The sequence below is a fragment of the Cupressus sempervirens genome, chromosome 10 (genome assembly GCF_028749045.1).
Source record: "Cupressus sempervirens isolate cs-2001-9-10 chromosome 10, ASM2874904v1, whole genome shotgun sequence".
Taxonomy (NCBI): Eukaryota; Viridiplantae; Streptophyta; class Pinopsida; order Cupressales; family Cupressaceae; genus Cupressus; species Cupressus sempervirens.
Window position 1 is genome coordinate 427,592,055 of NC_143127.1, and position 15,264 is coordinate 427,607,318.

Genomic DNA, 15,264 nt, shown 5'->3' on the forward strand with positions numbered 1-15,264 from the left:
TGCTCTAATCATTCTGTTCCATAGTATTGTATGTTTCAATTTTGTTCACAAAAGATAATTTCTTTTTAAATTTATTTAGAAGAAATACAAATATCTATTAAATTATGGATTATCTTTTTAGAATTAAATATTAAATTATGATATATATGTACAATGCATGAATATATTTGAATTTATAATCGATATATTATTTGATAAATAAATAAAAATTATGATTTTTTTCCTTTTAAAAAGTGTGACCTCTCTATTAATAAAGTGCCTCAATTTTAACAAGATAAATGTTTGAACAATTTATGGTTGATTCCTTTAGTTTTGGTTAGGTCTACATCATAGATTTTGTCATTTATGTTTGGATTTGACTCTATGAAATGCATAGTTCTCCTTTATTGTGTGTCAAGTTTCTCTATAGCTACCCTATAATCTTTTCTAATGTTTGAAGTTATGTCAGTATTAAAGAATACATTGGAAGGGCTTCCATTGTGTCACGAATACATGTTCTAGATCATCTCTCCAAAATGTTTAAAGGTAGTAGGAAAACACTCTAGAATGGTGTATGTGATTTTGTTACTCCCTTGAATATATCAAATTTAAATGATTCAATATTGGTTACTCCTTTAATATTCTTCAATGAGAGGACCCATAAACTTTTTTTTTTTGTGTGTTGTGGGGGGGAGGTGGGGCGAGCATATGGGTAGGAGTGAGGAATTGGCTAGCCAAAATTTGAATTTGAGTTTTAAAGGATAGATTAGTTTACAATATCTATCTATAGATCTTATAACAATGAAAATTTCCCAAGGGGAGAAACAACCATATCAATTTGGGAAAATTTATGCTTACATCTAGTAAAAGTTTGGATTAAGAAAACATATTAGAGTATTACAAGAAGAATGTGGATTAAGCATATGTGATATGTTTGTATTGATAGATAATAGATAATGAAAATGAACCAACCTTTTACAATTTTGTTCAATTTAATATGTATATGCATCAAGACATTTTCAAATGACACAAGGATAAATAGGAAATCCCATAGGTATGCAGATTACACCATATTTTGTATCCACTTTGAGGCATGTGCATTTAATCCTAAAATAATCACGTATCTCAAATTATTTAATACTCACAAACATGCATGTAAAATAAATATCCAGACTTAAAAGATTATCAAATGGGGCCCATCTATAAAAATATTTTGTATCGACTTGTCATCTAGATTCATAAAAAAATTATTCCTTGATTATTCAACTTGTTCTCTTTTTTGCCCTTTATTTATTATTTGTCTAATATCACTTAGGTGTGCCTATGCAATTTCCCCCCCCCCATTTTGTTGTGAATTTCAGCTATATCAATTCCTAGTACAGTGATTGTTCAACTTATATGCTAAGGTAGTTTATGTTTTTTTTTTTTCAACTCTTAAGTTTATATTGCAATATAGTAGATTTAGAACTTACATATATAATTACGATTTATATGATGCAAATGACACACTTTTCTCTTGTCCCATAAAACCAAATAACTCTTGTAGGTGGGTCATGAAGTACATTAAGAATTTACAATTTTCAAAGTGAAAATCATTAAGTGCTCCATGGATCCCAAAATTCACAAGGTCCTATATATGCAAATTTATCCTCCTTGTATATAGTTTGAAACTCACTTCTCATTTGGTCCACAATGCACACAATGTCTATTGAGGAAAACCCTCAAGTGTAATGGGTCATAGAGTACATTTACTCTTTGCAATTTACCAAATACAGATCGTGAGTGCTCCATAGATCTTGAAACTCACAAGGCTCAATAGATGCAAATTTATCATCCTATTACATACTTTCAAATCTTTTCTAATATTTTACATTTAGTTCATAAGTAAAGAGCTCACTAGAATTATAAATTAATATTAAATCTAAAAATTATAGAACTAAATTTACAATTGATGTGTTAACTAAATGCACAATTCATACTTGCAAAAAAAATCTAGAAAATGTACAAAATACATAAAAGTAAAGCTAAATTTATTCATGACTTAACATCATTTACAAGAGAAACATTTCTAATAAAAAAAAACAAACCCATATTAAAGAGGTTAAGTAATCGAAAATCTAGTCAAGATTATTAAAAGAGGATAAGCTCTAGAAATTCTACTAAAGATTATTAAAAGAGGATAAGCACTAACATTTATTTTGACTTCAAATTGCCGATGTGATTTCAGAAAGTTGGATGAACGCCGCGTCGCGAATATACGTGGCCAGCCAAGAGGAAACTTTCGGAAAGTGTGGTATAATTTTGCGTAGATGTCAGTTGACTCAGCAAATGGATAAGCATGAGCGGCTTCCCACATGTTAAGAAGAATTTGACTGGACGTTTCGCTTCGCTCCCACTGGAATATCGCAGCCAATTAATTTCCTACAGAAGCCTGTCTCTAGCGACCCACATTAACCTCCAAGAATGGTGAAGGGATCGTTCTTATTTCCGAAATCAAGGAAAATTGTTTGATTAAATTTTCTGATATTTGCCCTTATATATAGAATTCGCATGACCAGAAAGCTTTAAGGAGACTTGCTTTGATAGAAGCCTCAAGATCGTTTTAAGAATGTAGCACAGGTACGTCATTTCTCCAAATTTCAGAATGTTAAGCAGCAAATTGCATCTTAGACTGTTTAGTATAAGGAGATTTTGAGAGATATTTAGTCAAAAAAAAGATTTGAGGCGAATATCTCATATTGTGCATTTTAAATTACTCGTAAGGTTTCGTGGGACTCACTATCGTAAATTAACGGAAGAAGTTTGAAGCGAAAGACGGCTAAGGATGTTGTGCAGGTACGCATTTCTCCAACTTTTCATAATATTAAGCTGGAAATTGGATATTTTACTGTTGAATATAAGAATATTTGAGAAATTGAGAGATTCTGTAAAAGAAGATTTTAGGCGAATGCCTCATACTGTAAATTGATTGTTGCGTGCAGCTTAAAATAAATAACCACTAATAAATAAAAAACATGTAATAAGCGAACTTTTGATAACCAGTGCTAAGCAGCAACACTAAATTTTATCCATGAGATTTCTTGCTGTGATTAGTAATGAAATTCTGGCATGTTCGTAAAACCGAGGCTTTAACATTTCTCTTCCAGAGCACGAATTGTTAAAGAATAGCGCTTAGTATGGTACATATTAAACATGTACACAAAAAAATTAATGAATTGCCATCTAACTTGTGGATATCATGATAAGCCTTGCAATTATCGGGAAATTCTCGCAAATAACATATAATAATGTTGTTTTTAGATTTGACTGTGAATTTTCTAAAATATTTAGTTTCTATTACATTATTTTGAAATGTTTCTAGATTAGACCCGAGTTTTTCTTCCACATATATTTTCAAGCATTCTTCATAGTACATTTAGATTAAAAAAAACTATGACTAAGAATTATAAATACATATTTGCTGTTGTGAATCGCTCTTTCTATTATGGTGAAGAATTTGTCAGTCCTTTCAAGACCATCAGGCCCGTGGCTATACAGCCACGAAAATGCACTTCCTTTACATTGCTTTCTCTAACTTTTTAAAAAATTGACCAAGTCCTCTCCTTTGTATGGAAGTGCATTTTCGTGACTGTATAGACGTTGCCGACGATCAGATGTGAGAAAAGATGCCCAACCCGAGAAATAATAAATATTTATGGAATCTTTTTTCTCTCCAGTACAAGAGAATACACTAAATCGCCGGATCTTTATATTTATTAAGGTAATTCTAGTGCACGTCTTAACAGTACAGGTGCTAGTGATAAGTACAGACAATATTTATATTGATGGGGTTATAGATTGAGGGGCTCAACTGATGACTATTTTATTTCAGAAATTCTGAATCACATGAAGCGAGATTTTGGACAAACCATCAAATATTTACAGATGCTTTTAGAAATTTAATATTTTGTTAAAGATTAAATTCAAATGGATAATCGTCACAATTTTTTATAGAGAAGCAGAGTCGACCGTCGAATTTAATAATCAACGGGAATCTTTCTAAATAGTATCAAAAACAGGTTTCTATTTCGTAAGTAGTCTTAATAATCGCCGTTGAAAATGGTGTGGGCGTTGTAAATTGGGGTAATGTTTATTCAGCATCTAGTATGAATCAAGAAATTAATTAGACGTTTGACCGCTGAATAACTAGTAAAATTATTTGTAGCTAAATCTTCAAAACACTGGATAAAAGCTTCAGTTTGTTGCATTTAACTTCGCACTTTACTAAGAAATCTCAGGCGCCCCTGCTCCATGGTAGCACATTCTAATCACCTCCTATGGATGTTAAATTTAGAAACCCCTGCCCTGGAACTGATATTGAAATGCCCTGCTCTTTCATTTTTCAAAATTTGTTGAGAGATACCATATTTCATTTCCACCACTCTCCTCCAAGTTCCACAAAAACTTGGCATAAGAAGCAAATACATAGCTGCCAAATCAGCCATTATGAACTCTCCATTGCTAAATCAACGACTAAAACTGGATTTAAGAGCTGAAAAGGATGCGAGCAATTGATTACCAGTCATAAGGGGCGGCCTTGATTGCTCGACCCATCTTCAGGACAAGCCAGTATGGCCCTTTCATAGGCTTCCTCTGCCTTGCTAATTAATTCTTTCACCTAAAACGGTCACCGCCAAACACCATTTGCCTTCAATTAGAAATAAAAATGAGAGAGAGCAAGATCTCAATTCCCAGTAAATCTTGAAAAAGAAAAGGAAAAGAAAACTAATGAGAATGTTGCAAGCTTACCTCGTGTAAGTATTTGGCATAATTCCCGAGCAGCGGCAGAGTGCCAGGATTTGCCTTCAACATCTCTTCATAATATTCGTCTGTAATCTTGCAACAACATTCTCGTGCCTTCGTGCGGGCATGTGCCAAATGAAAAAGCGAGATTTCTGTTTTAAAGTTGTGAGAAGAGGGGAATCTGAACAGAATAGAATGGTGGTCTCTGTAGCGCCCAAATGCCCGAGAAACGCACACGAGCGGACCAAATTTATGGCATAGGGAAGACGAATTTTCGATCAACATCTTCAATACGAGCTATAGATTTCCAAGGATGGGAAGAACTAAGCGATTGTAAGACGGGTATCGTTGGTGCATACATGAACAGGGGCAGAAGCGTCGCAAGCTGTGGTTAGAGGCACTGCAACAGTCTATTCCGATTGTGACGTGTAAATTGAAGAAGCGAATCAATTGAATTATTGAGATTTCATGGATACCTTTTATCCTCACTCTATTATTGTGCGGCAGCTATAGCAATTCATACAGTTTAATTATTATTTAGGAAGAAAATGCATGTCAAACTTCTTTTATCATGATCGTTTGTATGAGATGTCTTTTTGTCTATGTAAAATGCTTTTGGTCCAATGATATAACCTGGTGAAGCCAAAACTGGTGGAAATTGTTATGATGGGGAAGTGTTGGTCAAATTTTTAATTAATAAAAAATTAGAAAAAAAATAAAAATAAAAATAAATAAATAAATAAATAAATAAATATATATATATATATATATATATATATCATTTTACAAACAAAAGTGCAGAAAATTTAAAATTAATTATTTTAATTAAAAGATTTAGTTAGTGGAAAATTTTAATTCTTGTTGAAAATAAGAGTTCAATGACTCAACAAAGGTACCATCTTAACAAAGCGTTTAAACTATGACATTATATATTTGAAGACATACTAATTTGGTCACCCTTCAACATCGTGCATTGAGGAAAATTAAGCTTGGGAAAAATAGCTCAACTTTGATTATTTACTACTTTTAGTATAAAAATCAAGTCTTAGTGTCTGAAGTTAAACAGTCTATAATAAATGTTGCAAGTCATATATTTATTTATTTATGTTATTATGGAATTTGCTTTTGTATATAGTAAGACTTATTATTACATTGCTATATTATTCATATAACAAATTGGTTTATACTTTAGTTTTGAATTTAAAAAAATACTTTGGTCATATTATTAAGTGCTTTTGTTTTTATTGTGGAGACCATAGTTTTGAAGGAGAAAATAATATTCATAGGCATTAAAATTAGAATTGATAGTTGTACATATCATTTTGTAATATTATATTACATTAGGTTTTATATAGGGTGATTACATATTAAGTGTATAATGGTTATACATGGGTAAATGCGTGGACGAGTCTAATAAATATAATAATGAATAAAATGTATTAGAGTATTCGATATAAGGATAAAGTGGGACAAGTGTGTGGAATGTGTGTGTAGCATAATAGATAATAGATAAGGAGAATGAGCCCAACCTTACAAGGGATTGTGCAATTCATTGACACATACATGCATTGAGTCATTTTTCAACTTGGTAGAAAACTATTTATGGAAAATGGCATGGGTATGGAAATTACACCATCACATTTTGAAGCATATATGTTTAATCTTAAAATAGTCATGCATCTCAAAGTTTGTATACTTATAAACGTACATGTATTGTAAGTAAGAAAACAAAAAGGATATCAAAGGGTTCAAATGTAAAACAATGGACGCTATTAGTTTCTAACCAAGATTCATAATTGTTATGCCTCCATTATTGTTCTTCTTTAGTTTTTGGCCCTTTATTTAGTAGTAATCCAAGATCTCTTTAGCTTTGCAATGAGAAAAGGGGAAATTGCTAAGCCCTTCATAGATCAAAAAAATTGCAAAGCTTTACATATGTAGACTTATCTTCATTGTACATAGTATGAAACTTCTTATCCCATCTATAGTTTACATAATACCTAGTAAGGTTAGGAACTTGAGTGCATCTTTATAAAATACTATTTTCTTGGTATAAATATGAAAGTTTGTCTTTAGGGCCCGTTTGGTTGCTGGAATTAACCTGGAATAAGGAAATGGGAATAGGAAAATTGGAATAAATCTATTCCAATTTTGGTCCAATGCAAGAATAAATCTAATTCCTAAAAAAAATTGGAATTAGATTTATTCTCATTTTGGGCCAAAATTGGAATAGATTTATTCCAATTTTCCTATTCCCGTTTCCTTATTCCAAGTTAATTCCGGCAACCAAACGGGCTTTTAGTTACTACATGCTCTTTCTTATATAAATGTAATTGTTGTAAACATGTACACTTTGTATGCTAAAACTTGTAAATGCACATATAGTGTCTTGGATCTTATTGTTTTTAGTACTAAGATATCTAATTATTGGGGGGTGGGAATCAATAATCAACCTATTAAATAAATTTTCAACGACACAAACCCTTATCACAACACAAGCTTAACAATATAAAATGAAGCATCAAACATGTACGCACATCCACAAAATAATGAAACACATGACACAAATATTTTTTCTTGTGGACATCTAATTTGGGTGAAAGCCATAGTGGGAATTAGTACCCAAATTGTGCACTCTTCTAAAATATGCCCTATTAGCAGATTAATCATGTTAGGAGTTACAAAGACACTATTAAGTGTCACCCGATCGAGGGATTTACCTCTATCCCTATTAGGAGCTTTAATCAGTTAGGAGTAGCCTTGTTAGAGAGCTTAGAATAGTAATTAAAATGCCACCTTGTTAAATGATTTACAATAAAATTTTTTTTTTTTAGGATCCACCTAGTTAAGGGATTTTACTACTACAAATTTTAGAGAATAACAAGTAGAATAAAATGTAGAACAAAACCTCCTTTGCCTGATCATATCCAATTTAGTACACACAAACACTTCACTTCATCCTTGACTATCTTTTGGATTGATCACACCTTCACACTTATGAACCATGATCAACATATAATTCTTTCTCATTTATCAAATATATAATGTTCTTCAAAACCCTAAATGCTCCACTGCCTTAAACTTGCCAAACATGTTTGCTTTTAAATTTCAAAAGAATCAATCACATACCACATGCCCAAACACACATCTCTATGTGCACAATTTTTTTTCTATACCATGTCATCCTACAATTAACTTTACATTTGAATTCATGAAGAGAAAACAAGCACGTTTTGACCAAATAAATCCTTCTTCTAGAATCCTCATGACATGCTTGTGTTAATCAATGGAATGCTAAATCATTATCTCTAAACATTAAGACATGTCACTACTGTGTGTCTATCTTGACCAAATTCATCACATTGTTCATACAAATCACCAATCCTAGACCTACCATTAGTAGCTCAAGAAAACAAACACTTTACTTAGAAGCATTTTTTTATCACTACAATACCTGCTTATAGATCATCCAAATGAGTTGCGGTCATAACCATAAAATCTAGGTATGTGCAAGATCATGGTGTGCCAAAAAGTGGTGATGTGAAAAAATGTAGTTTTGAAACATCTGAAAGCATTTCAAAATACTCTTTGAAATTTTCCCCACCCATCTTGATACCAAACCAAAAAAGGGTATACCACCTTGCCTTACTAGGTACCTGATTTTAGAAGGGGAACTGATTTGAAATTGGGTACCCGATCTATGTGCCTAAATCATGGAACCAAACTCAAATGTAAAGGGAGTGGGGACTAATTTTTAAGTTTAGTATTTATTTTTATTTTCCAAACTCAAAGGGAGGACTAATTTTTAAGTTATATAGTCCTAGCAAAATATATCTATAGTATAATTGGATAGGGGACTAATTAATATATATATATAGTTACTAAAATTTAATATATAGTATTAAATAATTATAATTATTGATTATTATATAATTATTTTATCCATAGTTAGTACTTATTATATATATATAAGTTAAGTAAATAAATTATATGATGATGTATGTTCCTAGGGGTTCCCCTAGTCCCCCTATGGACACACATGTTGTGTTCCAATGGGTTGAAAGGGGTCATGGGATACCCTATAACCCCTGTTGACCCGTTCGACAACAATATATGTTCCTAGGGGTCCTAGGATACCTAGGGACATACATCTGTTGGAATATTCAAATATGGAAAGAATACTTATGAGAAGGGGGGGGGGGGGGGGGGAGTGAATCAGAAGTATCACACTTTAACCAATAAAACTTTTAACTAAAAGTAAATTGCATGCATGTAAACACATCAAATAAACATGAAACTAATACGTGCATCAACAACACATAACACTGGAATTCGGTAACCCAAAAACCCTCTAGAAATAAGAAGGTAAAACTGGGGTGGGGATGATACCCACAAAATTACTGTAGCAATATTGTTCGACCAATTCTGATGGTTTGCCCTGTTCAAGGCCTGCCCTATTAAAGGCTTTACACTGTGTCAATAGTGACCTAGTTAAAGGATTTACAAACACTTTATATGAAGTATCACCCTGTTAAAGGATTTAATCACCTTTTGATAAGGATCTACAAATAGCTGTTAAGCCAACCTATCTACATAGGGTTTCCTTTCTAATACAATGGTAAGAAAGTATTAGGTATTATAAACTTGATAGTTTACAATCCTTGATTGCTGAATGTAGGCACTTGTTCTAGCTCTTTCTCTGATTTTGATCCTTTGAGATTTGATTTATGTTCATCTCCTTTGCTTTGTTCTGATCAACTAAATATTGAATTCCTGCTCTTACCCTCTATGTCTCCTTTTACTGAATTCCACTATGTTTTCCCCTTTTAACACTATTCTCTCCCTCCTTCATCCTTGTTACAGTGAGACTTTTGTCTTCCTTAAAAAGACTTTGAAGACTTAGGGTTAGGTATGGATCTATGATCCACATTGAATCTCAATTTCTCGCTTAATACTTCCCTTTTGCTGATTGGTTGCATGCTTTTCCAATTTTCCAATTGGCTGCATGCAGATTGCATAGGAAATGTTAAAAGATTCGTTCTTATCTCTAGATATTTTGAGATTTACCTTGTGTCGGCTACAAAAATTATTTACATCATAGTTTGTGCAATTACAAACTCTTATGCTGATATTCTAAGTTACTCGACTCATGAAGCATTATTGATGCTCGACACATGCTGTTTCCTGGATAGCTCGGCACCAAAAGAAAACTGTATCACTTGGCACCTGATATCACTCGGCACTTGATATCACTCTGCACTTGATGAAACTGGATTGCTCGGAACATGACTGTGACTCAGCTCCTACTCTTTGCTCGGCATATACAGTTAAGTGTATTGACACTCAACTGTCAAAATTATTCTTTAAACCAACAATCTCCCCCTTTGACATGAGTGGCAAAAACACTTAACTAAGATCCTGTGATCTTGACATTATTTCATGCATCCTCTTATTTGCTCAAAATATTTTAAGAACAAATAACAATATACCTTATGACTCCCTGTGAGTTGATTATGCTTTGTACACTCAGTGACTTCTGTCCTGTTTCTACATTCTGACCAATATGTTATATCAAAATTTTTCAAAATTCTCCCCCTTTCATATACTTACCATTTCATTCTGTATCTCCTTCTTAGCTTATATCTCCCCCATACTTAATCTCTACTTAACTCCCCCATACTTAATCTCCCCCTTTTTGACACTTATGTCAAGGGTTTGATAGGGAAATGCCATACTTGGCAAAAAATGTACTATTTACTTCAAGGAGTACCTTCAGAGCTGCATCCCAATTTTCTAGTGCAATATCCAATGACTTATACTAGATGGCAATCTCTGCTGCTAGGTGTACAAGTCCATCAGATGTAGAAAGATTGGGGTCTTTCTTGAGGACTGTCTCTGCATACATCTGCTCCTTATGAAGTACTTCCAAATGAGGAGTGATTGAGGATTGAATTTGCATCAATTTGGCTTTGGTGGTTGCCTCCTCTGCTGTTAAGACAACTAACTCTCTTTGTGTGTGAAGAGATTGGGCAAAATGCTTCTCACTCTAAGCTGGATTTGTAGGGAGTTGTAGGCTAGAAATCTTCAGATTTCTTTCCAAGCTCAGTATTCTCTGGCTAGTGTCCTATGTGAATGTGAAAAAATCACACAACTTGTTGTACAGGGAAAATATATTTCGAAGTACAGTTTTGACTGTTTCAATTTTCTTAGCCAGCTCCACTTGTGATAGTGCTATATCACTGGATATTTTCTTATTTACCTTGCCTTAGAACTTTCTCTCTGACCATTCCAGTAATTTGGTGTTTGTATCCTGGTCTTCACTAGTCACCTGGTCAACTATATCAGATTGTTGCTCTATGATTGGCCTTGACTCATCTCGAGACTTTAAGCTGAAAGCTTCTATGAATATGTCTTTGATTTCATTCAAGGTATGCTTTTGCTTATGTTCTCTTCTTAGTGCTTCTTGTCTCCTTCTATCCAATACACTCTGAATTTCATTGATCTCCTCTTCAGTGAGAGTGCTGGATTCATAATGTGGAATCTTTATTTCTTCATCAAGCTCAGGAACTCCATAGTGAAGTCCTGATTTGTAATGGTAACCTATTAGTGCTCGGCTATTGAAGAGTCTGTGTTGGAGTACTAGATTTGGGTAATGTAACCAATGTTTGTATTGTAGAATCCTCCTTCTTACTTGTCTCATCTTTTTCTTCAACTTGTTTATCCTTTTGGTGATCAATAGGTGGGGTTGAACTTACTAGCTATTCAGATGTTTCTTTGACTTTCCCTGCTGCTACACTCGGCATCTGAAGTGTATGAGTGACTACACTTGGTTGAGGTGGTGGAGGAAGGAATAAAATACCAATAGATTGTATGGTCAAAGGTGGTTCTTGTGTTTTCACCTTGACTACCTTTATTTTAGCTACTAGATTCTCCAATTCATCAACACTGACCAATATAGGACTTGAACACAATTTTTCTATTAGTGTTGATTGGTCAAGGATTTTTTCTAAATCCTCTACAATTAATGGATTGATGTTTGGACTAGAAGTGTTTGTAACATCCTTGATTTTGACAATCTCTGCAGGTGTGATGATGGCATGAGGAGGACTAGGAGGTGATAGCTGTGTGTCTTGCACACTTTGATCTTGTTGCTTAGCTGTATCTTTCTCTTCCTCTTTCTCCTCTGTATGTTCCTCTTCATCTTCCTTTTATTCTTCAACCTTCTTCTCCACTTGTTCCTTTTCTTTTTCTTCTTCAACCTTCTTCTTTTTCCTGGCACTTGCCTCTGCCTTATATTCTTCATTGTAGACATCTTCTATTTTCTTGTAAACTATCTTCCACAATCTTGTGGACTTTGTAACTACATCCTCAATTTTGTTTTGCAAAATGCTAAAAGCTCTATGTTTGGGAGTGAATCTATTGTTATGCCTCTTAAGTGCATTTGTTATTTGATCCTTACTCAAATCAGGCAACAATCTGGCTAATGTTGATTCCCTTATCTCCCTTTCCATTTGCAAACAAAAATGCCATTTATCCTCTAAAATTTTGTATAATTCCTTAGGCATTGATTCATCTAACTCTAGAGGTGTGTGCTTGTAATCAGTCATCATAGCATACACTGATTCCTCTAATTTATTTTGTTCCTCCTTGGTGAGCTTAGAAAAATTTAGGTTCTTTAAACCTTTCAAATCATCATTCTTAATCTTTGAGCATAATTTGTCAATAGCAGTCTGAGGTTTGTGACTTACCACTTGAAATTGGTTGTTGTCCTCTGACTCAGTCTTCTCTTCATCTGTTTGAGGCTAGACAACAAATTTTCTTTTCTTCTTTGGCTCGGCAACAGTCTTCTTTGAAGCTTTCTTCTTCTCTTTTGCCTCCTCTTGGGATTTTTGTGCTGCAGCTCTTGTAGTAGGTCTCTTTGGTGTAGGAGCAACTACTTTCTTTGCCTTGGGTTGAGGAGCAGGAGGAGTTGTGGCCTTTCTTTTTGTGACCTTGGTTCTAACTTGTGCTTCCTCGGCTTCTTCTTCATCATCACTTTCCTCTTTATCTTCTCCTAACCCTTGAGTCAGACCTTGAGGTTCATCTCCCTCATCTTCAATGTCTTCTTCCGCTTCTGCTGTTCCTTCTCCTTCAACACCAAATTTTCTCTTAATTTTCCTTACCAATTTTTCTTCCTTCTTTACTGCTGAGGTAATCTTCAAATCTGTTATCACCCTTGATTTTACAACATCATAAGTTCCAAAGGCTTTTGCATTCTTGTCAACTTCCTCTGCAAGGAGAGCTGTTATTGCTGCAGAGGCTTGATCAATATCGAGTTCATAACCTAGTGGCTTAAGCTATCTTACTCTAGGTATGACTGCCTATATATAAGTATAATCAATATCTACAAGAAAACAAATGTCTTTTTCATATTTCTCAGTCAATGAGACTGGAATCCTCATTCTTTTTTTAATGGACTTTTTGAAGTCCTCAAAGTAGCTAGTCATTTGGGCATCAAAATTATCACCCATCTGTTCAATATATCCATTGATATGTTCAACAATTATTTTATCTGAATTCCATTTCACCTTACCCATAGAAGGGAATTCTTTCATCAGATAGAAAAACATGCACACCCAAACTGATCCAAATTTGCAGTGAGCTCCCTTGCTCTTCCTTATAGCTCCTGGATTCTCATTAATCTGTTGAAACATGAGCTCTGCTAGATCATTGGTATGATCCTTTTTAACCAATTTGTATGCAACATCAAATGCTATACAAGGCACACTGTTTAACCTGCTTGATTGATAGAATTTGTGTGAAATAATTCTCACAGCAAAATCTAGTAGGGGTTCTGTGGTTGTATCAATAGTCATTCCCCTATTGTTCCATTTAGCACCTGTGTTTCTCTCTATTACTTCCTTTTTGTCACTATGCAGGGTCTTTGGCTGATCTAGGGTTGGAATACCAGTAACCCTATGAACAGTTTTCTTGGTAAATTTCATTGGCCCTATTTCCATCATTTATTCTGCTCAAAACTATGCATACCCATTCAGCTTTGAAAACAATTGGAAACTCTAGGGTTTTGGTTAATTCCTTTCTCTCGATTATTGAGAACTCATCTTTCAGTATTTTGTTCTCACATAGCTTGTCATATGCATTATAAATTTCTAGATCACCTATGGCTCCAATTTTGCAGTTATAACATTTACAAACATCTTGGACCATGACAACTTTATCAAAAATAATGGATAATGCACCTGTAGGATCATTCTTGTATGCAATTTCTGGAATGGGCTTGAACTCTGGTTGCTTGACTTCATTAGTAACCAACTGTATTTCATGACTCTCTTTGCCCTTAGGGGTTCCAAACCCAGATGCCATTGTTTTCCAGACTAGGGTTTACAGTTTAAACAAGTTTATAAACACTGCATAGCTTGGCACACAAGTAAAATACCTCAAATCGATGAAAATCATGCTGAATCGTTGTGGATATCCTTGCAAATGACTTTTAAGCTGCCCTTGATCTTCTGCGCTCTTCTCATCTTTGCTTCTCATTTGAATGGTGAGAAATGATGAAAAATTGACCTATGTACCCTTCAAAACAGAGCAATTAATGCTTAGTGTGCTGACAACTGTCTACTCGGCACCTGAAGGATTTCAACATGACTCGGCACCCATTGATATTTCATAGCTTGACATCAACTATCAATTTGGTCACTGTTAGCAACTCGGCACTTGAAGACAACTTCAACAGATTTTGCAAGACTCTCAATTTTGACTTAGCATCTTTTCTTATGCTGATTTATTCTTTGCAATTCTTCTATGTCTTGGGACTGATGTATGATATAACTTAGTATATCAGTCCCACACACCCATTCTTGCTTAATTAGATGAAGTGTGATCACTTGACCCATTAGGTGAAGTGATCTCTGCACTTGATGTGCTACACTTATCTTTCTTCTTCCATGTCTTATTCATCTCACTTCTGATGTGTTCAACATCTATCTTTGCCTTTCCATTGTTGAACTCAGAACTTGGTGCCTTTGACCTTGTTGGGCAATTCCTACTAATGTGACCAGTTTTCAAGCAACTAAAACATGTGGTTTGACTCAACCATCTTTTATAGTTTCCTCTAAAATGTGTTCTTATGCAATTCTAGGGTATATGTCCATATTCTTGACAATAGTGACAACTATACCTGGTGTTGTAATCCTAATGACTTTCATTTTCTTTTGTTTTTGCTGGCTAATTTGATGTCCACATAGGCTTTGATCTGCATTCAAATGCCCTATGTCCATATTTCTTGCAATTATGACAATGTCCATAAAATCTTTGTGTCCTTGTGACATTGGATCTGCAATCTTGTGTCATATGTCCTTGCATTTTGCACTTGTGATAGTAACTCTTGCTTTTATGTGTGTTTGGTTGATTGATTCTCCTACTCCTGCAAACATTAGCAGTATGCCCCTTCTTATTACAGTAATGACATGTGGGTTTTGAATCCTTACCTTTGTCGCTTCT

At 34.1% G+C, this 15,264-nt stretch overlaps 1 protein-coding gene and 1 long non-coding RNA gene across 5 annotated transcripts in view; one reads left to right on the forward strand and one right to left on the reverse strand.

Moving 5' to 3' along the window:
• The first annotated feature begins 1,095 nt into the window (after positions 1-1,095).
• The window catches only part of LOC149534539 (uncharacterized), a 140,482-nt gene continuing 126,313 nt past the window's right edge, over positions 1,096-15,264 (forward strand). The window contains exons 1-2 of one of the 2 annotated variants that reach the window (XR_016357204.1): positions 1,096-2,598; positions 2,743-2,814. This is a non-coding gene — a long non-coding RNA (uncharacterized LOC149534539). Of the gene's footprint in view, positions 2,599-2,742; positions 5,334-15,264 lie in introns of those variants that run through there. The other variant, XR_016357203.1, reaches the window with a different exon arrangement.
• LOC149534540 (uncharacterized) lies at positions 4,156-5,046 on the reverse strand. Of its 3 annotated transcripts, XM_089805189.1 has the most exons (3): positions 4,768-5,046; positions 4,538-4,636; positions 4,156-4,422 (listed from the first exon to the last, which is right to left on the reverse strand). In XM_089805189.1, the coding sequence occupies exons 1-2, from the start codon at positions 5,044-5,046 to the stop codon at positions 4,541-4,543; spliced, it is 375 nt and encodes a 124-aa protein (XP_089661315.1). In that variant the 3' UTR covers positions 4,156-4,422; positions 4,538-4,540. The 3 variants fall into 3 exon arrangements, with proteins under 3 accessions (XP_089661315.1, XP_089661314.1, XP_089661316.1); XM_089805188.1 differs by having other exon boundaries at positions 4,156-4,636; XM_089805190.1 differs by having other exon boundaries at positions 4,156-4,666.

What these genes read in the sequence shown, in the direction of transcription:
- LOC149534540 (XM_089805189.1), bottom strand. Translation starts at nt 5,046, where the DNA reads ATGTTGATCGAAAATTCGTCTTCCCTATGCCATAAATTTGGTCCGCTC. An exon ending in ATGCCAAATACTTACACGAG is followed by an intron (nt 4,637 to 4,767) that starts GTAAGCTTGCAA and finishes TGACCGTTTTAG; the next exon opens with GTGAAAGAATTAATTAGCAA.